Raw genomic sequence first — 21,926 nt, 5'->3', positions numbered from 1 at the left:
AAGTAAATATTCTCCTGGATGATCTGGTGTTTTTAATGCTAAACAATACATATTCTACAATGATACCTAATTTGTTTAAAGCTAGGAGAAAGAATGCATAGTTAGTAATAGAAGCTACATCACCTCAGTTGTCTTTGTTGTGATATTCTGTCATCTAAGATTTTGCAAAATTCTTTTCTCTTTACAGATATGCGGGGATTCATGACAGCGCATGGCCAGCCAGACCAGCCTCGATCTGCGCGCTACATCCTGAAGGACTACGTCAATGTAAGTGTACCCGCCTCTCATGCTGTCCGATACCCACGTCTTTTCCCCAGTCCGTGTTCTTAGAGAATGGCAACCTGTTCAATCATAAAGGAAATACTTTTTCACTGAAACTGGAGTTGTGATCTTGATGTAGGGTAGTTAACATTATATGGATTATAGAGATTACAAAAGATGGAGATCTCTGAACACCTATTATGAGTGAAAATCACCAATTTATGCATCTGGTTTTTTCATCTCCTACAGCCCTTTGCTTGTTATGATTGCAACTATTGTCACAGTCTTCTTCGTAGTATAGCTGTTTATATGCCTATCTCTATATTTGTCTAGTAACGATAATAACAGCTAACATTTTTTCAAAGCTAACCCTGCTAGAAATAGTTCTGTTTTACGTGCGTCTTCTCAGTGAAAAGACGGAACAAGTCTATGTGAGATTATTATTTCTCCTTTTCAAATGAGAACATGCTATTTGGGGGTTTCCCCATAGTAAAATGGATATGAACAGGGCCTATCTCATGAGATTATTATGGGAAATAAATGAAAACTGTGTGTGTGTGTGCGTGTGTGTGTGTGGCACTAAGCTCAATGCCTGGCACATAATGAGCCCCTGGTAATTGTTATCAAGTTTCTTTCCACAAATAAGCATTACAGGGCCCTGTTAATAACCAGTTGTGAGGATTTGGCTTTATTTCCTTCTCTTCTCAAGACCACATCAGTGGAGCTTTTGGAGCATAGTGGCAACCATCTATGGGCTCTGCCTTCAGTTCAGGAGGAAAGCAGTTCATACTATTGGTATGGATAAGTTATGTATTCATTTACCACTTACTATGGAGGATGTAAAGATGAGGTAAAAATTGTCACAGGCTTCAGATCATTTATGGTGGAAAGAGGCAGACTTGCCCCCAGGGAGCAACCCCACCTACAGGAGTCGAAGAACTCTCCTGACTCTAACAGTCTACCCGGCATTACCGCGAACTCTCCTGACTGTAATAGTCTACCCCGACATTACCGTGAGTCGTAACTGCCCAGTTGTGTCTTGAGTTTTGTTTTGGAAAATATTCACCATAAGTATAACCATGTCAGTATACTGAAGAATACTTAAGTGGGAATGCAAGCGAGAAAAGAAGAAAGAAATTTCATCCTAGTCTGGGGCACCATGGGAAGAGTTAGGTCTTTAGAACACTTTGACCATTAATGTGTTAGAAAAAGGACTCTTCAGCTGCAGTAGACCAAAGCTCCACTCAGCTAACTTAACCAGAAGGCGGAGAGCACCATCGGAGTGTGACTGGGTGGGGATGTCTCCTCTGAGGCCACAGATGGCTCTTAGGATGCACTGTCGTCATTCATGCTGTCTTTGCAGGGTAAGCTGCTGTACTGCCATCCTCCTCCTGGAAGAGATCCTGTAACTTTTCAGCATCAACACCAGCGACTCCTAGAGAACAAAATGAATGGTGATGAAATAAAAATGCAGCCAGGCAGAAATAAAAAAGTAAAGCAGATTGAAAATATCGTTGACAAAACTTTTTTCCATCAAGTAAGTTTTAAAACTTTTCTTAAACTTCTGATCCAACACTCTTTATAACAGCTTTATTGAGTATCACATGCCATAAACACATTTTAATAACCCCAAAAAGGGTTTAATAACCCCCAAAAGAAACCTTCCTTTTGGCAGTTACTCCCTGTTCCCCTTTTCCCCCCAGCCCCTGCCAACCAATAATCAATCTTTATGTATAAATTTGCCCGTTCTAGACGTTTCATGTGACTGGAATCATACTGTGTGCTCTTTGCGACAGGCTTCTTCCACGTAGCATGGTATCTTAGAGATCCATCCATGTTGTAGCACGTGTCCGTGTTCCATTCCCTTTTATTACCGAATGGCGTTTTAGTGTGTATCTGCGCCACGTTGTATCTGTTTATTATCTGATGGACGTCTGGGTTGTTTCCGCTTTTTGGCTACTGTGAATAATGGTGTAATGAACACTTGTGCACAAGTTTTTGTGGAGACGTGGATTTCATTTCTCTTGAGTATATACCTAGGCGTGGGCTTGCTGGGTCAGACTGTAACTCCGTGTTCAACATTGGAGGTATCGGCAAACTCTCCGAAAGTGGCTGTGCTGTTTCACGTTACACCCATGATGTGTGAGGTTTCTCATTGTCTCCTCATCCTTGTCAACGTTTATTATTTCCGGTCTTTTTCTATTTTAGCCATCCTAATACCTGGGAAGTGTATTGCATTGTAGTTTTGATTGGTATTTCCCTAATGACTGGCGGTGCTGAGCATCTTTTTCTGTGCTCATTGGCACATGTATATTTTCTGTAGAGAAATGTCTGTTATTAGGCTGTAAGAGTTCTTTATAGATACTGGATACCAGTCCCTTATCAGATTTATGATTTACAAATATTTGCACCCATTTAGTCAGTTGTCTTTTCTCTGAGCCAACACACTTGGTGATAGAAAGTGCTAAAGAAACAGACTTCAAAAATGTCTTCTGCACTTTAAAATATTGATAACTTTAGTTGCTTGTGTCACAGCTACAATTTATAGGCAGTATTTTAAAGGTCAAATCTACATGCAAAAGAGGTAAATCATATAGTTGTACCCATTGTAGTTTAAAAATGTTTTTAAGTGACTACTATAGCGAAAACAGGACAGGGGTTAGGAGGGGGTGATCAGCTATACCCAGAGAATGTTTTTCTATTCATCCCATGCTTTATCTGCGTGCCTCACACAATGAGCCTGTGATGCAGGCCAAGCAAATATTGTTCCCTGAGGACACTGGCGCTGGAAGAGACTGAGTTACCCAAGGGCGCTTGCTGTAAATTGCAAAGCTGGGGCAAAACTTACATGTTTGTAGCTCCTAGTTTGAATTATTTCCTAGTTGGTACGTACCAGTATTTGGAAGAAAATTTACCAATATGCAAAAAGATGACAAGTTTCTTCTTGGGCCTACAGCTGTCATACAGAACATTTAATTTGAAATTTTAAATGTTTATAGGTTTCTAAAGGCTATGTACAAGAAGGCTGAAAACTTGTCATAATTTCAATATAATTCATATGTCTCAACCGTAGCCTCTAGAGTAATATTTTACTACTATAAGTAACTTGCAAATCATAGTGTACTAATTTTGTTTTTTACTAAGTAAACTTAAAACTTGTTTAGAGTCCATTTCTAATGTGGTTGAAGCAGGTTTAGTTTTTAAGACAAATTTCCAGAAAACAGCTAGTATTGAGTCTAGTTGTAGATGGCATTTGAAAGTATGGGACTAAATAAAGTTGATGAGGGAATAAGGAGGGAGAAGAGATGAAATGAAGATAGAATGCTGGTGGGAGAAAGAGGACCAGTGAAAGGGAGGGGGGGAATTGACTGAGTGACTGACTCCTTTTTATCTCGAAGTGATCCACTGACAGCACTGTGTATATCCCTTAAAGGACAGCCTGCTGACATCTCAAATAATGTTTCTCTTACTTCCTAGGAGAATGTGAGGGCTTTGACCAAAGGAGTCCAGGCTGTGATGGGTTACAAGCCCGGGAGTGGTGTAGTGACTGCAGCCGCTGTGAGCTCTGAGAACGGGGCGGGGAAGCCCTGGAAAAAACATGGCAACAGAAATAAAAAAGAAAAAAGTCGCAGACTCTACAAGCACCTGGATATGTGAGGTTGGGCTGCATTGTGCAGATGGAAAAGAGCAGAAGCTGCCTGTTGCCTGTGGAACTGTCGCGAGACAGTGGCACTGTAGAACGGGCCCTGCTCTTGCGGAGCACAGCTGCACCCAGCAGTCTCCGTGTCAAGACTGAGGGCCTCCTGGAAACACCAACTCTGACGACAAGGAGTCATCTGGGAGCCCTAGAAACCTCCTCCTGGCCAGGCGCAGTGGCTCATGACCAACACGGTGAAACCCCATCTGTACTACAAATACAAAACAATTAGCCGGGCGAGGTGGCGGGCACCTGTAGTCCCATCTACTCGGGAGGCTGAGGCAGGAGAATCGCTTGAACCTGGGAGGCAGAGTTTGCAGTGAACGGAGATCGCGCCACTGCACTCCAGCCTGGGCGACAGAGTGAGACTATATCACAAGAAAAAGAATTGCAAGGGATGGTTCATGAGACACATTTGGGACAAAGGTGAAACGGAAACTCCCCATTCTGAGTGTCCTAGTTGGGTTCCTCCGACTCTAAACAAGGGACTCAGGTTCAGTTAGTGCACAGCGGGGGGCTCACTTCCACTGAGAAACATGTAGAATGTACTCACTGGGTGAAATGTACTCACCGGGCGACAGGGCAGCTGCGGTGTTTACTACCTAGCCCTCATCTTCTCTGTTATTCCACTTATTTAAAATGTCCAGAATAGGCAAATCTCCTTAGAGAGAAAGTAGACTCGTGGTTGCTTAGGGATGGGAGGGATGGGAAGATTGAGGCCTTCCTTTTGCAGTGATAAAAATGTCCTAAAATTGTAGCAATGGTCACACAACTCTGTGAATATGCTTAAGACCATTGAATTACACACTTTACATTGGTGAATTGTATGGTATGTAAATTAAATAACATAGTTACGAAATATAACCAAAAGCATGAAAGCACTCTGGATATGGTTTGGATCTGCGTCCTCCCCAAGTCTCATGTGGAAATGTAAGCCCCCTGGTGGGAGGTGGGGCCTGGTGGGAGGTGACTGGATTTTGGGGCAGAGTCCTCACAAATGGTTTAGCACCACCCCCTCGGTGCTATTCTCCGTGATACTGAGTCTTCGTCACATCTGATTGCTTCGAAGTGTGTGGCACCTCCCCTCGGCCTCCCTCCTGCTCCGGCCATATAAGATGTGCCTGCTTCTCCTTTGCCGTCTAACATGATTGTAAGTTTCCTGAGGTCTCCCTAGAAGCAAAAGCTGCTGTGCTTCCTATGTAATCTATGGGACAGTGAGCCAATTTAACATCTTTTCTTTATAAATTACCGTCTCTGGTATTTCTGTTTTTCTTTTTTTCTGAGACGGAGTCTCACTCTGTCGCCCAGGCTGGAGTGCAGTCGTGTGATCTTGGCTCACTAGAACCTCCCTCTCCCGGATTCAAGCAACGTGCCCTCCCAAAAGAGAAAGCTGTTGAGCTGCTGGCCTGTATCCCCAGGTGGCTGGGATTTACGGTCACCATTGGCTGCCCACTCCCGTAGTGCCGCCCAGGCCGCTGCAGCCCTTCCTTCAGAAGGACGGTGCCTGAGGTCCTGCCACCTCTGCCAACAGGAAATGCCTTTGAGCAGTCACATCACTGCCTAGCGTCCAGGAGGACAAGTGCTCCGGTCCTCTTGTTAGTTTTTCTTTTTGGCTAACTCTGAACCATGGCCAAAAACATTATCTTTAGCTCCTGGGCAGCTGCTGGACCTCTGAGGAGCCTGGTTAAGGAACTGATTCATTTCCTGAGAGCCAACCACATGCAGAGCCCTGTGGAAAGTACAGGGAGAACCTGGGCAGGGTTCTGATGACCCGGAGGGAGGTGGTTAGAAGATACCGTCCAAAGTGTTCGCTGCAGGATGAAGTCCCAACTCCCTCGCGGCTGAACGCTGACCATCTCACCTCCCTGCTGTGGGTGCTGCCCTGCCTCTGCTATTTGCCTTTCTCCCTATACCATCTCTTGCCGCTTCCAAGGGCCTCTGCAGAGCTGCGGCTATGGCCTTGTTGCCAAAAGCAAACGTTCTCCAGCGTTATTTATTGAAAACCTTCTCCCACACATGCCCGCCCACAATGCGGGGTGTCGTCAATGTACTTTAAACACGCCCCTGCTGTAGTGCATGTCATATTTTTATGGCTTGTTTAAAAATCAGCATATCCGGCCAGGCATGGTGGCTTACACCTGTAATCCTAGCACTTTGGGAGGCCGAGGTGGGTGGATCACTTGAGGTCAGGAGTTCAAGACCAGCCTGGCCAACATGATGAAACCTCGTCTCTACTTTTTAATGGCCAAAAAAAGTGGCTTACTTTTAATGGCCAAAACCGCAATTAATTTTGTTTTAATTACAAAAACCGCAATGGCCAAAACACCAAAGTACTTTTATTTTTTGTTTTTTTGAGACAGAGTCTTGCTCTCTTGCCCAGGCTGGAGTGCAGTGACGTGATCTCGGCTCACTGCAACCTCCGCCTCCTAGGTGCGAGAGATTCTCCTGCCTCTGCCTCCCAAGTAGCTGGGATTATAGGTGCCTGCCACCACACCTGGCTAATTTTTGTATTTTTAGTAGAGATGGGGTTTCACCATGTTGCCCAGGATGGTCTGGAACTCCTGACCTCAAGTGATCCACCCGCCTCAGCCTTCCAAAGTGCTGGGATTACAGGCGTCAGCCACTGCTTCCGGCCTGCACCAAAGTACTTTTGATAGTACACAAAACCACAATTACTTTTGCACCAATCTAATATCATCAAATTAGTGATTAGGTTTAATTTCTCCTGAGTGGTTACAACTTTGTTTTGTTCTGAGAGACTAGGGTCTCAAAAATATAGGGGTCCCTATGTTGTCTAGGCTGGTCTCCAACTCCTGGGCTCCACTGATCCTCCCACCTTGGCCTCCCAGAGTACTAGGGTTACAGGCATGAGCCTCCTTACCAGGCCAGATCTTAACTTTGAAAACACAATGTACCACTAAAATAGTGTAGCCACTTTGGAAAATAGTCTGGCAATTCCTCAAAACACTAAACACAGTTACCATAGACCCCAGCAAGGACACTCCTAGGTACATACCCAAAAGAACGTGAAACCTATGTCCACACAAAAACTGTATACAAATGTTCAGAGCAGCATTATTCATAATAGCCCAAAGGTGAAAGCAACCCAGGTGTCCAACTGATGACTGGATCAACGAAATGTGGTATAAAAATACTCATACAATGTATTATGAGCCATAAGCAGGAATGAAGTACCGATACATGCAGCAACATGAAGGAACCTTGAAAGCATGCTAAGTGAAAGTCACAGAAAGGTCACATGGTGGATGATTACACTGATGTGGAATATCCAAAATGGGCAAATCCATAGAGAAAGAAGGTAGATTTGCGATTCCTGGGCTGGGAGTGTTGAGGGGAGTGGAGAGTAACTGCCAGTGGGCAGGGTTTATTTTCGGATGCGGGTGATGAAAATGTTCTAAAAGTAGATAATGATGTTGGTTGCACAGTGCTATGCGTACACTAAAAACTGCTGAATTGTACGTTTCATTTTTTGTTTTGTTTTGAGATGGAGTCTTGCTCTGTCGCCCAGGCTGGAGTGCAGTGGCGCCATCTCAGCTCACAGCAATCTCCACCTCCCGGGTTCAAGCGATTCTCCTGCCTCAGTCTCCGAGTAGCTGGGATTACAGGCACACGCCACCACGCCCGTCTAACTTTTGTATTTTTAGTAGAGACGAGGTTTCACATGTTGGCGAGGCCAGTCTTAAACTCCTGACCTCAAGTGATCCGCCCACCTCAGCCTCCCAAAGTTCAGGGACTACAGGTGTGAGACACCGTGCCTGGCCAGAATTGTACATTTTAAAAGGACTATGTTGGCTGGACATGGTGACTCACGCCTGTAATCACTTTAAGAGGCTGAGGCGGGTGGATCACGAGGTCAGGAGTTCAAGACCGGCTTGGCCAACATGATGAAACCCCGTCTCTACTAAAAACACAAAAAGTAGTCAGGTGTGGTGGCACGTGCCTGTAGTCCCAGCTACTTGGGAGGTTGAGGCAGGAGAATTGCTTGAACCTGGGAGGTGGAGGTTGCAATGAGCCAAGACCGGCCATTGCACTCCAGCCTGGGCAACAGAGTGAGACTCTGTCTCAAAAAAAAAAAAAAAAAAAAATTATGTTTATGGCATATAAATAATATCTCAATAAAGCTGCAGTTTTGTAGGGTTTTTTTTAATTAAAAAAAGATGATTTTTTCTCAAATCTGCACCTTCTGTAGAAATATTTTTTTCAAGTCATGTTTTGCTTTAAACAAAGTTACTAAGATCAATAAGGAGATTTAAAAATTACAATGATAGTTTGCTCTCAAGAAAAACAGCCCTGTGTGCTTGAACTGTGAGGCGTGTGGCTGGACAGGAGGCGGCCGGTTCCAGCGATAAGAAGCTCCTTGGCTGCCAGGGCTGTGGGTTAGGATGACATCCAGAAGCCGGGCTTGGGCGACTGCCTGGGGGCGGAGGGTGGTACTGACAGCTTCAGAAAGGAGAGTGAGACGCAGATGTGGGGGTATTTGTTCTCCGGCACGTTTGTTTCCTCCTTCCTGGACTTGCACCCCGCCTCCCCTTTTTCCTGCGCCCTGTCCGGGATCAGGACCAGGCCCCCTTCACCTTGGGATCCCAGCACCCATGGGCTTCAGCAGCGCACCTAATTGCTGATGGCTCAGGAAATGTGCGGAATATGCAGGAAGGGACGCCGTGCCTTACAGCGACCGGCAGAGACTCGGCCCTCCCCGAGCCCAGCCGCCCGCCCCGCTCCGGCCAGGATGTTGGAGGTGGGTGACCGCGAAGAGGTCGGCGGGGAGCGGGCGCCGCCGCGGGCCCGGGGCGGGGGCCGCAGTCTTTGTGCCCGGGCAGCTCCCGGCTCCCGCCGCTGGGGGGCGGCCTCCGCCCCGCCGACCCCCGACAATAGCGCAGGGGGCGGGGAGCGCGCGGTCCCGGAAACTTTTCTCCGGCGCCTTCGCCGCCGCCGCCGCCCGCGCCCGGGAGCGCGCCTTTCTCTGCCCGCGGTCGGTGCGCTTGGCCGGAGCCGCCGCGGCGGAACGGAACCCAGAGAAGGCGGCGCTCGGGGCTGCCCGCGGCGAGGGAGGCTGCGCCCAGTCACCAGCCCCGCGGAGAGCGCCCAGCCGCGCCATGGGGGAGGCGCCCAGCCCCGCGCCCGCGCTCTGGGACTGGGACTACCTGGACCGCTGCTTCGCCCGCCACCGCGTCTGCATCTCCTTCGGCCTGTGGATCTGCGCCTCCTCCTGCTGGATCGCTGCCCACGTGCTGTAATGGGGCCGGGGGTCGGGGGGCTGTCGGGAGGGGAAACGGGCGCCACGCCCCTGCTACTCCCTCTCGGAAACCTGGTGGGGGGGGGCCGGAAAGAGGGATGAAGGAGATGGCTGAGTAATAGGATCCAATGGAACATTGCCGTGTAGACTGAAGTGGGATCCTTCTTTCCAGAGCCCACGCACAGGGAAGCTGGGCTGAAAGCCAAAGGGAGGAGGCTGGGTAGTGCAGCGGATGGGGCCCCGAGGACACCGCGAGCATGAGTGCTATTGTCAGCCCTTCCCCATTGACTCGCGGTGTGACCTGGGCAAGCTCCAGAACCTCTCTGGGCCTCCTATGACTGGTGATAATACCTCATAGGATGATGGGAGGATTCAATGAATCAGTACCGTTAAAGCACTTAGTAAATGCTCATTAAACATCATTTGTATTGCTCCAGCTAGGCCACCAACTCTTAAGGGACCTTGGAAAGTCCCTTTATGTTTCTGGCCTCAGTTTGCCCAAAGTCCTCTTAGGCGGGAACGGGCGTGATGATGATCCAGCTGGCTTGTCTTTGCCCTGGTCTGTCCAGCACCTGGACTGGTTTGTCCAGATGCCCAAGGTAGCCTAAGTTCTAAGAGTGAATATCCAGGTCCTCAGCCGCTCTGTCCTAGGCATGGAAATCCACTAGCAGTGCCCAGGATGGTGCTGCCCAAGCATTCCCTAGCAGAGGAGAAAGGACCAGCACCCCTGGGAGAGGTTAGAACTGTCTCCCCGTAGGCGCTCAGTGGATATTCTCGTAAGGCATTTGGTCGTATTGCAGAGACTCTGCAGCCCACTACCCAGTGACTAGAATACAAATACAAAGACGCCTAGAACATTGACTATGGGTCCAGTGGTGCATTCATTAACTCTTTCAATGCCCGCCTCAGAATATCAGCACCAGGAGGTAGGTACTGTTACCCCCACTTTCAGTAGGGAACCCTGAGGTTCTGAGAGGTTAAATAACTTGTCTGAGCGAAAAGAAAGAACCAAAACCCCAGATCCCACTGGAAAGGGGCAGGCTGGTAAAAGAGATTAAACTGGCCAGATCAGAGGCTGGAAACTAACAAGGCACCGGACACGCATTATCCATTTGTTCCTCACAGCCGTCCTTAGACCAGCACTGTCAGGCACTTTGCCAACCTTGCGGGGGTTAAGAGCGAGCCTCTGCTTCTCACCCTGCCTGGGATCTGAACATACCCATTTGTTTTCAGGGCCTTGCCATCCCTGAATCTCCCCGCTCCCCTTTCTCTTTGGAGAATGTGTGTTCGGAGTGGTGTGTGGGCTGGGTTAAGGTCAGCTGGAACCCTAGCCCCAAGAGCCGGGGAAGTGGCTGAGAACAGGGTGCGGAGCAAAGGCCCTGCATGTGAAGCCAGAAAACCACCATTAACTCACCTTCTCACCAGACACCTCAGTTTTGTCCTCTCAAATGGGAGGGTTGATATAAATTATTTCTAATTTGGGTCCGCCTCTGGGAGTCTCCAACTTAAGAATCTTCACTCCTTGGTCATGAATTGGTTTTAGGAGCCCAGGGCCCAGATTAAAGTTGGTGTTGCCACTGTGAGCTTCGGGCTTGGGCCAGCAGGTCAGGAAATGTTTAGAAAGCAGGCTTCTGTCCTCATCCACCATTCCCAAGGACAGGCACTCAGTATCCGCCAGATAGTTCTAAGGATGTGGAACGAGTACCATCCTCCGGTGAATGGCGGTGAAGCCGGAGCTGCCGCCCTGCCTCAGTGTCTCCAGCGAAATGTAGCAAGGAGGCATGTACGACAACATGTTTCAGAGGCCCTACCAGTGACGCTGATAGAAACGGCCAGCTCCTTCCTGCCCTTCCGTGCATCTTCTTTGTGGATTTGGACTGGGGAGGGGCTGTAAGGGGAGAAGCGACAGTGGGGGCGCTGAGGGAGGGACAGCCCAAAGTGCCAAAAGGACTCTCTGTATAAAGAACATGGACACAGGCCAGCAGAAGCCAGCCTGCCCCACTGCACAGATGGTTTAGAAGAATTTCACTTTAATTTATTTCAGAGAAACAAGTTGTCTTTTTAATTAGGCAATTAACTCTGCTCTGCAGTTGTCTGCAGTGGTTGGGTTACTTTTTTTTTTTTTTTGAGACGGAGTCTCGCTTTGTCGCCCAGGCTGGAGTACAATGGCACGATCTCGGCTCACTACAACCTCCACCTTCTGGGTTCAAGCAATTCTCCTGCCTCAGCCTCCCGAGTAGCTGGGATTATAGGCTCTCACCATCACATCTGGCTAATTTTTGTATTTTTAGTAGAGACAGGGTTTCACCATGTTGGCCAGGCTGGTCTAGAACTCCTGACCTCAGATGATCCTCCCGCCTCGGCCTCCCAGAGTGCAGGTGTGAGCCGCCGTACCCAGCCTGAGTTACTTTTATAACCCTCCTGTTTCCTTTTCAAAAAATAAAACATGATGGCTACTTTTTCAGGGCTAAGTGGGGGGGGTCATCAAATGGCACCGTCCTGATTTGGAGTTGGAAAGTAATTCCTTTTCATTCAAAGAGGCAGTGTCTTCACATCTCATGAGGTCTAGCTCCTGCCATGGGTGTCTGGACAGGCAGTTCTGGAGTCTTCTGATTGTTTCCCATCTGTTAACTGGGTTCAAAAACACCTCCTAACTACCCCAGGGAGAAAGCACCCCCTGAGGGTGCAGGGTCACAGTTCTCTTTTCAGATGCACGAGTGTGGGTCCAAACTCACGGTTCCTGTGTTCTGTCCACACCCCTGTCACCCCAGGCTTCTCTATCTGAGATGCGCAAAGAAATCCAGACAGGACCAGTCGGCGCTGTGTGCTGCGTGCTGCCTCCTGACCAGTCTGTGTGACACCGTCGGGGCTGTTCTCACCAGACAGCTCACAATCCAGGTATGTGGGGCCGACAGCTGACAGTGGCTTGGGCCAGCACTAAGAGAGGCCTGGCCTTTCTCTCTGCTGCAGCGTGGTGGCTTCTGCCTTGTTGCTTCAACATGCATAGCACAGTGTCACCTCAGAACCTGTGCCTTGCTGTTCTTTCTGCCCCCCTCAGAGGCTCTTGTTGTGATATCCACTTGGTTCCCTGCTTAGTCCTTCAAGTCTTTGCTCGAAAGTCACTTCTCATAGCCGGGCGCGGTGGCTCACACTGTAATCCCAGCACTTTGGGAGACTGAGGTGGGCGAATCACTTGAGGTCCGGAGTTGGAGACCAGCCTGGCCAACATGGTGAAACCCTATCTCTACTAAAAATACAAAAATTAGCCAGATGTGGTGCACGCCTGCAATCCCAGCTACTTGGGAGGCTGAGGCAGGGAGAATCACTTGAACCCGGGAGGCAGAGGTTGCAGTGAGCCGAGATCACCCACTGCACTACGGCCTGGGCAACAGAGCGAGACTCTGTCTTGAAAAACAAACAAGCAAACAAAAGGTCACCTTCTCAATAAGACCTCCCCTGCTTAGAATGGTGACCCACCTCTTTCACCAGTGTTCTGGATTCCCTTATTCTAATCTGTTTTTTTTCTATAGCTTAATCCCTAATACACCATATACTTTACCTGTGTGTATTCCTTTTTTTTTTTTTTGAGACAGAGTCTTGCTCTGTCACCCAGGCTGGAATGCAATGGTGTGGTCTTGGCTCACTGCAGCCTCCATCTCCTGGGTTCAAGCAATTCTCCTGCCCCAGCCTTCCAAGTAACTGGAATTACAGGCGCCCGCCACCACACCGGCTAATTTTTTGTATTTTTAATAGAGACGGGGTTTCACCATGTTGCCCAGGTTGGTCTCGAACTCCTGGGCTCAGGAGAATCTGCCTGCCTTGGACTCCCAACGTGCTAGGATTACAAGCCTGAGCCACCACGCCTGACCTGTTTATTACTTCTTGTATGTGAACTCCCATTAGAATGTCAGCTCTACAAGGGCGAGGATTTGTTCACTGCTGTATCCCCATCACTTAAAACAGCACCTGGCACCTAGTAGGTGCTCAATAAATAGTAATTTACAGCTTTAACCCAGCCCCAGCTCATGTAGGGGTGGCTGAGTCCTTTCCCAGGTAGTGGTGTAGGCTTTGGGGCAAGTGAGAAGTAGTTTCAAGTTTCCTAAAAGCCCAGGCCCTCAAACAAGCCTGTGGAAGGCTCCTATCCCAAAACACATTTCCCCCAGAAAACCTGTTGTGCCCCCCTGTGGAGGCACTTCATGGGATTGGTCTTGGCCTTATGCCCATCCAGGTAGAAATGAAGGAAGGCAGCTCAGTGGGCAGAGCACAGATTTGGAGCATTCTAGACCCTGCTTCGAGCAGTGTTGTCTCAAAAGCAAATCACCTTTCATTTTGGATGCCCATTCTCATTAGCTAATAGAATACAATAGGGCCAGCTGGGCGCAGTGGCTCACCCCTGCAATCCCAGCGCTTTGGGAAGGTGAGGCGGGCAGATTGCCTGAGGTCAGGAGACCAGCCTGACCAACATGGAGAAACCTAGCTGGGCATGGTGGCGCACCCCTGTAATCCCATCTACTCAGTAGGCTGAGGCAGGAGAATCGTTTGAACCCGGGAGGCAGAGGTTGCAGTAAGCCGAGATCATGCCACTGCACTCCAGCCTGGACAACAGCAAGACTTCATCTCAGAAAAAAAAAAAAAGGATATGATAAGTCCCAGCTCAAGTCCAATAATAATATTCATTAAAAACTTAACTACATACTTGGCAGTACAGACCTTTTGGTATTGACTCCTGGAATACCAGCATCCTATGACGTGAATGTCCTCATTATTTCTGTTCTACAGACGTGGAGACTGAAGCATAGAGAGGTTAAGGGTCACCCATCTAGTAAGTAGCAGTGCCAAGATTCCGAGACTCAAACTCCACAATGCAGGTTCTTCACCGCCGACTCTACTGTCAGAGTAGCTGGCGCCTTTAGAAGTCATTTGCTTTCCCAGACACTGGTCTAAACACGGCCCATGTACTGTCTCAAGTAACCCTCCTGACAGTCTTTGACGGAGGCACTGTTAGTGCGCTTGTTTTGCAGATGAGGAAACTGAGGGCCAGAGAAGCTCAGTGGGCCAAAGGTACACAGCAGAGACTGCCTCATGCAGTGGGACGTGTGTGGAATAGAGCTGGGGGGCTGGGCTCTTATCCCAACCCTGCTGGTGGGCATCTGCCTACCTTGGGTTCAGTCATATAAACACCTCATCTCCTCATCAGCCAGGTGGAGATGATCATGGACTTTTCCGGAGTTGGCGGGAGGTGTCCCTGGAGGAATACACATGGAGGCACCGCATCAGTGTAACCCATGTGATACAGGGTCCCGGATGACAGGCGCTGTAGGGGCTGAGAAAAGATGCTTGAATGCCAAGACTCTGTTCCCGTTTGCTCCCAGGTTTTCACTGGTGCCTACCTAGCAGCTGTTGACTTAGTGAACTTTATGTTCATTCTCTTCCCAGTCTGTGGATCCAAATTCAAGTCTAATTCAGGTGAGTGTGTGGCTGTCTTTTCCTGTCTTTATTCACCCATTCATGCATCAGCATGCCGAATGCCTACCCTGTCACTCCCTGAGTGGGTCCCAGCCAGGCACAAACAAAGGAGAAGGGCCAGATGTGGTGGCTCACGCCTGTAATCCCAGCACTGTGGGAGGCTGAGGCCAGCAGATCACGAGGTCAGGAGATCGAGACCATCCTGGCCAACATGGTGAAACCCCTGTCTCTACTAAAAATAGAAAAATTAGCCAGGTGTGATGGCAGGTGCCTGTAGTCCCAGCTACTCGGGAACCTGAGGCAGGAGAATCGCTTGAACCCGGGAGGCAGAGGTTGCAGTGAGCCGAGATCACACCACTGCACTCCAGCCGATGTGACAGAGCGAGACTCCGTCTCAAAAGAAAAGCAAAAATAACACCCCCCCGCAAAAAAAAGAAGGAGAGGGTCCTCTTTTAGGCTGCCAGCTACTTTTTAAAATGTTTGTAGAGATAGGATCTTGCTATGTCGCCCAGGCTGGCCTCAAACTTTTGGCCTCAAACAATCTTCCCAACTCAGCCTCCCAAAGTGCTGGGGTTACAGGCATGAGCCACCGCACCACGTGGTTCATCCCCTCTTTTTTTTTTTTTGAGATGGAGTTTTGCTCTTGTCGCCCTGCGTTAGGGCTGCCAGCTTGGGGGTATGTGCACACTGTGGGCAGCCAGAGGGAGGGAACGGCTGCCAGTGTCAAGGAAGCACGGGGCACTAGAGCTGGGTCACAGGCAGGGCACTCCAGGCACATAGCAGCAGGGGCAAAGGCAAGGAGGAGGCATGGAGCGGGGCTTGGGCATGAATAGTGATAGCTTAGCGTGCAGGTGTGGGGTGGTCAGGCGAAGCTTCACAGCTACTGGAAGTGGGTCGCAGGAATGGGCACGGGCCACCACAGGCACGGCAGGGGTTGGAAATGGCTGGGCCAGGGTGAGTGGCCCCAGGTATCTGCAGCTGGGGCTTCTTGAGAAGGGTCAGCCGTGTGCTTGGGCCCTTGTTCAAAAAGGGGATGAGGGACCAGGTGTGGTGGCTCACCCCTGTAATCCCAGTGCTTTGGGAAGCCAAGACAGGCAGATCATTTTGAGGTCAGGAGTTCAAGACCAGCCTGGTCAACATGGTGAAACCCTGTCCCTACTAAAAAAAATACAAAAATTAGCTGGACATGGTGGCATGCACCTGTGATCCCAGCTACTTGGGAGGCTGAGGCAGGAGAATCGTGTAAACCCGGGAACTGGAGGTTGCAGACTGCACCACTGCACTCCAACGTGGGCGACAAGAGCAAAACTCCGTCTCAAAAAAAAAAAAAGAGGGGATGAACCACATGGTGCCGTGGCTCACACCTGTAATCCCAGCACTTTGGGAGGCTGAGTTGGGAAGATTGCTTGAGGCCAAAAGTTTGAGGCCAGCCTGGGCGACATAGCAAGATGCTATCTCTACAAACATTTTAAAAAGCAGCTGGGCGTGATGGTACATAGCCCGTGGTCCCAGCTCCTTGGGAAGCTGAGGTGGGAGGATCACTTGAGTCCAGGAAGTGGAGGCTGCAGTGTGCGGTGATTGCACCACTGCACTCCAGCCTGGGTGACAGAGCGAGACCCTGTCTCAAAAATAAATCAGTAAATCCAAGGGGGCTGCGTCAGTGTGTAGTGTAGCACGCCCTCAGCGGCTCAGTGCTCCCCAGAAGAGAAACGCTCTTTTTAGAGTTTCTCAGGAGAGAGCTGGGCAGTGGCTTCCACCTGGAATCCCAGCCACTCGTGAGGCCAACGTGGGAGGTTGCTTGAGCCCAGGAGTTCAAGTCCAGCCTGGGCAAAGACCTCATCTCTAAAAGCAAAAATAAACAGAATTGCTCAGAGGAGTGCCTGTCTTATATTTCAAGGACAAAGACACTGCTCATTGCTGTTTGCCCTGCGCACAGTTCCCGCTGGTGCCGTCACTGATTCACTGGTCGATGCTTTTACCACGCTTGTACCAGTTCTGATCTGTGGAGACTGGAGAAACCACCAGGGGATGGTGCCTTATCCTTAGGAGCTGTAGTCCAGAAGAGGCGCTGCTGTCTACATGCAGACGCATATGAGAGAAGATAATGTCATCTCTGCCTAAGGAAGCAGAACAGCATGTTATGGGGGCGGGGTGTGCAATCAATCGGTGGTGGAGAGGAAGGGCTCCTTGAAGAGGTGGCACAACTACAGGGCCCTGAAGGGTGGGGAGGAGCTGGCCTGCAGAATACCTTGGGAACTCGTTTTGGCATCTTGTGGGGAGCTGACACCAGTTCTTCCCATGCAACTATCTGACAAGGTCCAGGTTCCAGGAGCCCTGGGGGATTTTGGTGTCTATTGCAGATTGGGAAGCCCGAGAGAGGAAGAGGAGGCGGCAGCTCAGGGCCAGTGTGTTTGCCCTGGCCCTGCCGCTGAGCCTGGGCCCATGCTGGGCTCTCTGGGTTGCTGTCCCAAAGGCTTCAGCCACCATCCAGGGGCCACAGCGGAGGCTGCTGGCGAGCCTGATGCAGGTGAGGCTGGGCCACCCTGGGGAGGACTCGGGGTACTGCATGTCCTGCCAAATGCCTGGGGGGGGGGGATGAGGCGGGGGCTGGGGGAGTGGGGTTAAGCCTTCCTTTGTTGGAAGAAGCCTCTGAAAGCAGAAAAGGAATCCTGAGCTTTGTCTGTTTCTTGGGGCACGTGGCCAGTCTCTGCAGAGTGCTAATGGTGGATCACCTGTTCTTGCAGGAAAACACTGAGATCCTCGGCTACCTGCTGGGTAGCGTGGCCGCCTTTGGCTCCTGGGTGTCTCGGATCCCCCCTCTCTCCAGAATTGTGAGGCTGGGGTGCGGCTGGGACTGTGGGTCACGTGGCAGGTCTCAGGGCACCTGGGAGCGTCCTGAGAGGGTCATGGGACAGGAGTGTGGTGTCACCGTGTGTGCGTGCACGTGGACTCAGCTTTTTCTGAAGAGCGTTGGTGTGTGTGGCAGCAAGGAGGGGATGTGTGTGGAGAGGGGGCAGTCAACCCAGGGCGTCCTGAGGACGGCGGGAGCCTCTCGGGGAAAGCCCTTGTGTTCTTTCCCATTTCCTGTAGCAAATGGAAAGCTAGGCTGTGAGGAAAAAGCCCCCGAGGCTGGCTAAACCCATGAGAGAATGAGATTGGAGAGACTCCAGGCAGTCAGGTATGAGGTTCTGTGTAGATCAAGAGTGTCTTAGGCCGGACGCAGTGGCTCACGCCTGTAATTCCAGCACTTTGGGAGGCCGAGGCGGGCGGATCACTTGAGGTCAGGAGGCTGAGACCAGCCTGACCAACACGGCGAAACCCTGTCTCTACTAAAATACAAAAATTAGCCAGGCATGGTGGTGCGTGCTTGTAATCCCAGCTACTCTGGAGGCTGAGGCAGGAGAATCACTTGAACCCAGGAGGTAGAGGTTGCAGTGAGCCGAGATCGTGCCATTGCACTCTAGCTTGGGCAACAAGAGCAAAACTCCATCTCAAAAAAAAAGAGTGTCTTATTGGCAGGCATTCTCCAGGCATCCACATTGAGGGAGGCCCTGTGTCAGCCAGTCCTGTGGGGGATAAGGTGTGCGCAGGGGCGAGCGCTTGCCCTCCGGGAGCTCACAGTCTCATGGAAGACACAGGAACGTGAAGCAGCATCTCCTAACGCTTCGAGAAAGATAGAAACAAATGTTTGGGGTGTCAGAGAGAGAGAGAAGGCTCCTACGTTCTTCAAATGAGCAAGGGCGAAAACTGTTTACACTGCCAGACTGTGGGGTGGGGGGAGACGTCGTGTTGCCTCAGGAGGGAACGCGAATTTGAGGACACAGGCTAGGGAAAGGCCATCGGCAGAGGAGAGCACACAGGAAAAGCCCCCAAGCGTGAAAGCGCCTGAGAAACAGCGAGACACTGTGGACGTGTGACGGCTGCTCTGCCAAGTTTTCTCTGCAGATGACTCTGAGACAGCTGTTCCTGTCTCACTGATGGAACAGTGGGTAAACCCAGCACCATGACATGTCATAGGCCCATTTAGTCTAAAAAGAATTGGCTGGGTGCGGTGGCTCATGCCTGTAATCGCAGCACTTTGAGAGGCCGAGGCGGGTGGATCACCTGAGGTCAGGAATTCAAGACCAGCCTGACCAGCATGGTGAAACCCCGTCTCTATTAAAAGTACAAAAATTAGCCAGGCGTGGTGGCGGGTGCGTGTAATCCCAGCTACTCTGGAGGCTGAGGCAGGGAGAATCACTTGAACCCAGGAGGTAGAGGTTGCAGTGAGCCAAGATCGCGCCATTGCACTCTAGCCTAGGTGACTGAGCAATACTCCATCTCAAAAAAAAAAAAAATTACTTGCCCAAGAGTGTCTTGGTTGAATAGCAGCTCCAGGGATACAGCATTCAGCGCTGGAGGGTAGTTCGTGGTGGTTGGTGAAGTCAGTGAAGCTGCGTTCTGTGCTGTGACTGCCAGAAGCCTCGCGGGGCCTGGGCCTCATCAGCGGGTGTCCTGTCTTTAGATTAATGGAGGGGAGAGTGGCGAGCACTGGGCTCAGCTCAGCAGCCCACCGGGGTGGCTCTCCAGGGCGGTGTCAGAGCTGAGAGACCAGGTTGCATGAAGGCCTTTGAAGAAGCTGGCACTGTGCCCTGACCGCTGGTAGTAGCTCCTTAGGGCTGTCATAACAAAGTGCCACTAACTTTCAAAAACAGAAATTTACTGTCTCAGTGCCAGAGGTCGGAAGTCTGAGATCAAGGTGCCGGCAGGGCCATGCTCCTTCTGCAGGCACTAGGGAAGGATCTGTCCCAGGCCTCAATCCTCTCCCAGGTTTGGGTAGTTCCTTGGGTTCAAGTGATTCTTCTGCCTCAGCCTCCCGCGTAGCTGGGACTACAGGCGTGCACCACCACGCCCAGCTAATTTTTGTATTTTTAGTAGAGATTCTCCATGTTGGCCAGGCTGGGTTTCTCCATGTTGGCCAGGCTGGTCTCAAACTCCCGACCTCAGGTGGTCCACCTGCCTCGGCCTCCCAAGTGCTGGGATTACAGGTAGGAGCCACCACTCCCGGCCCCTTCCTGTTGAGTAAAAGGAAGAACTTCAGGGTAAGACACTGCACAGTGCCTGGCATCTGGAGAGCCGCCAGCATTACCCCTGCCTTAGGAGGTGTCAGCTCCCCATCACTCCAAGGTATTGAAGCCTGAGGGCCCCGGGCAGGACAATAGAGTGAAATTGCACCAGGGACTCTGGAAAGGAAATATGCTGTATTTCTAGGTAAGGAGCTGCTGCTGCCTCTCAGTGACTCTGGTTCCGGGAAGAAGAGCCCAGAGCTAGGGTACCCTTCGTAGGGAGAAACCCAGCAGGGTTTGGGGTGTTCTGGGAAGCCAGGCCAGCATGGCTTCAGACCCTGGCTCTCCCAGAAGCTGCTCCTAATTTGGCCATGGTGAGGTTGCCGAGGAGAAAATGGCTGGGTCGCTTTGGTGGCAACGTTCCCATTGCTCCAGGAGTGAGTCCTTGAGTGGGCCAAGGGGTATGAAATACCCACTGATGAGTGAAGCGTTGTGCTGACACCAGGAGTCCTGGCAGCTGCAGAGACCATCTGAGGCCTGTCCTGCCTCCAGCCCTTACATGGATGTGCCAGGCAGCCCAGGCTGGGGCGTGCCGCCAGCCTCTGTCCTATCTGTAGACGAGGCCTGCCTAGGCTGGAGAGGGACTGTCACGTCTCGTCTAGTTACAATCTAGTTCCGTCCTTCAAGCAGTGGTTAAGCACCTACTGTATGTCTGGCACTGCAGGTAAATAGAGCTCTCCATTTTTCTCAGGGTCGGCCCCAGGACTGACCCTGGGAAGAGACTGCTTTGGAGGACAGTGGTCACTGTCACTGGCTTAGCACGGGAACAAGGGCAGAGGGCTCCCCAGCGCGGTTCATCCTGAGCAGCAGCAAGAGCAAGGCCCAGCCCCGCTCTGCCCGCCACCTCCCCACTGGCCATCACTGTCTTCTCTAATGTGGTGGTGGGTGCTTGGCGAGGGGGGCCCAAACACCTCTAGCCATAGCAGTGCCGCTTCCTGTGTGAGGTAGGAAGGGCTGAAGGGAAAGGGCGTCGTCTCCACCCTCAGCCTCTGGGCGCAGTGGGCCAAGGCGCACCCTCCCAGCCGGCTGCTCCCCGGCGAAGCGTGGCTCTGTGCTGTCTCCCTACGCAGTCTTCTGGGGGCGGGCCAGACACGGGGCCTGGGACAAACTGGAGGGGATGCAGATTATTTATAAGAGTTAAATTTAAAGTGGGGCAAAATTGGCCAAAACGTGCTTTTTCTCTGGAATTTTTCTCATTCCCTAGCCAAGGTCTATATATCTGTAAATGTGGTTATCAAATGAACATAGGTAATGAGCATCTAATGAGTTTATATATGTATTACATACAAACTAAATTTTATATGTATTACATATAAACTGAGTTATATATATATATAAACTAAATTATAAACAACTATATAGTCTAATTTATATAAAACTAAATTATGTAAAAATTATAATTTATATATGAGCTCATCTAATGAATTATAATTTATAATATGTGAATTAAAATTGTAAATAGTTTATATATTAAACTCATTATATAAACTATTTACAATTTTAATTCATATATTTAAATATATAAGTTTATAATCAGAAATATATGGTGTTTGTGTATATACATATTCATATATAGAGAGTGACTTTCTGCATATAAAGGCTACTTACATATAAATATAAATGGTGCATATTTCCTTTTGTTGAACCAGTATTTTTATTACATATTCTTCAGAAATGTCCTCTTGGCTTTAAAATTCCCAGAATATCATCTCTCATTTTTTGGATCTTCCCCATGTGACCTGGGTCAGAATCAGCGATCCCAGGGAGAGAAGGGCCAGGTCTCAGCTCTTCTGATTCGGTCTCTGTGTCAGGCTGCTCTTGCGTTGCCTCAGGCTGGGTCATTTGTAAAGATGTAATTGGCTCACGGTTTTGCAGGCACCCAAGCCTGACTCCGGCATCTGCTGGGCTTCTGGGGAGGCCTCAGGGAGCTTTTACTCAGGGCTGAAGGCAAAGTGTGAGCAGGCAGAGAGAGCACAAGAGGGTGGAAGGGAAGGTGCCACACACGTTTTTAAACAGCCGGATCTCAGGAGAACTCACTCTCGCGAGGCCAGCACCCAGGGGATGGTGCCAAACCATTCATGAGAAATCCACCTCATGATCCAACCTCCTCCCACCAGGCCCCACCTCCAACACTGGGGAT

The 21,926-nt window shown here is 50.1% G+C and overlaps 2 protein-coding genes across 5 annotated transcripts in view; both read left to right on the top strand.

Moving 5' to 3' along the window:
* LSG1 (large 60S subunit nuclear export GTPase 1) overlaps window positions 1-5,203 on the top strand; it is a 29,084-nt gene extending 23,881 nt beyond the window's left edge. Inside the window, exons 12-14 of the mRNA XM_023214777.2 lie at window positions 188-267; window positions 1,625-1,798; window positions 3,739-5,203. Of these exons, the coding sequence (XP_023070545.1) occupies window positions 188-267; window positions 1,625-1,798; window positions 3,739-3,918 (434 nt within the window). The 3' untranslated portion in view covers window positions 3,919-5,203. The remainder of the gene's footprint in view (window positions 1-187; window positions 268-1,624; window positions 1,799-3,738) is intronic.
* Window positions 5,204-8,737: 3,534 nt separating this feature from the next.
* TMEM44 (transmembrane protein 44) overlaps window positions 8,738-21,926 on the top strand; it is a 49,787-nt gene continuing 36,598 nt past the window's right edge. The window contains exons 1-5 of one of the 4 annotated variants that reach the window (XM_023214770.3): window positions 8,738-9,212; window positions 11,987-12,113; window positions 14,588-14,681; window positions 17,042-17,208; window positions 17,426-17,512. In XM_023214770.3, coding sequence (XP_023070538.1) covers window positions 9,076-9,212; window positions 11,987-12,113; window positions 14,588-14,681; window positions 17,042-17,208; window positions 17,426-17,512 — 612 coding nt within the window. In that variant the 5' untranslated portion in view covers window positions 8,738-9,075. The remainder of the gene's footprint in view (window positions 9,213-11,986; window positions 12,114-14,587; window positions 14,682-17,041; window positions 17,209-17,425; window positions 17,513-21,926) is intronic. The other 3 variants (XM_023214771.1, XM_023214768.3, XM_023214769.3) reach the window with 3 other exon arrangements.

Source organism: Piliocolobus tephrosceles, chromosome 2, assembly GCF_002776525.5.
Source record: "Piliocolobus tephrosceles isolate RC106 chromosome 2, ASM277652v3, whole genome shotgun sequence".
Classification (NCBI taxonomy): Eukaryota; Metazoa; Chordata; class Mammalia; order Primates; family Cercopithecidae; genus Piliocolobus; species Piliocolobus tephrosceles.
The sequence above is the reverse complement of the archived record's forward strand: the minus strand, read 5'-3'. Positions and strand labels throughout refer to the sequence as shown.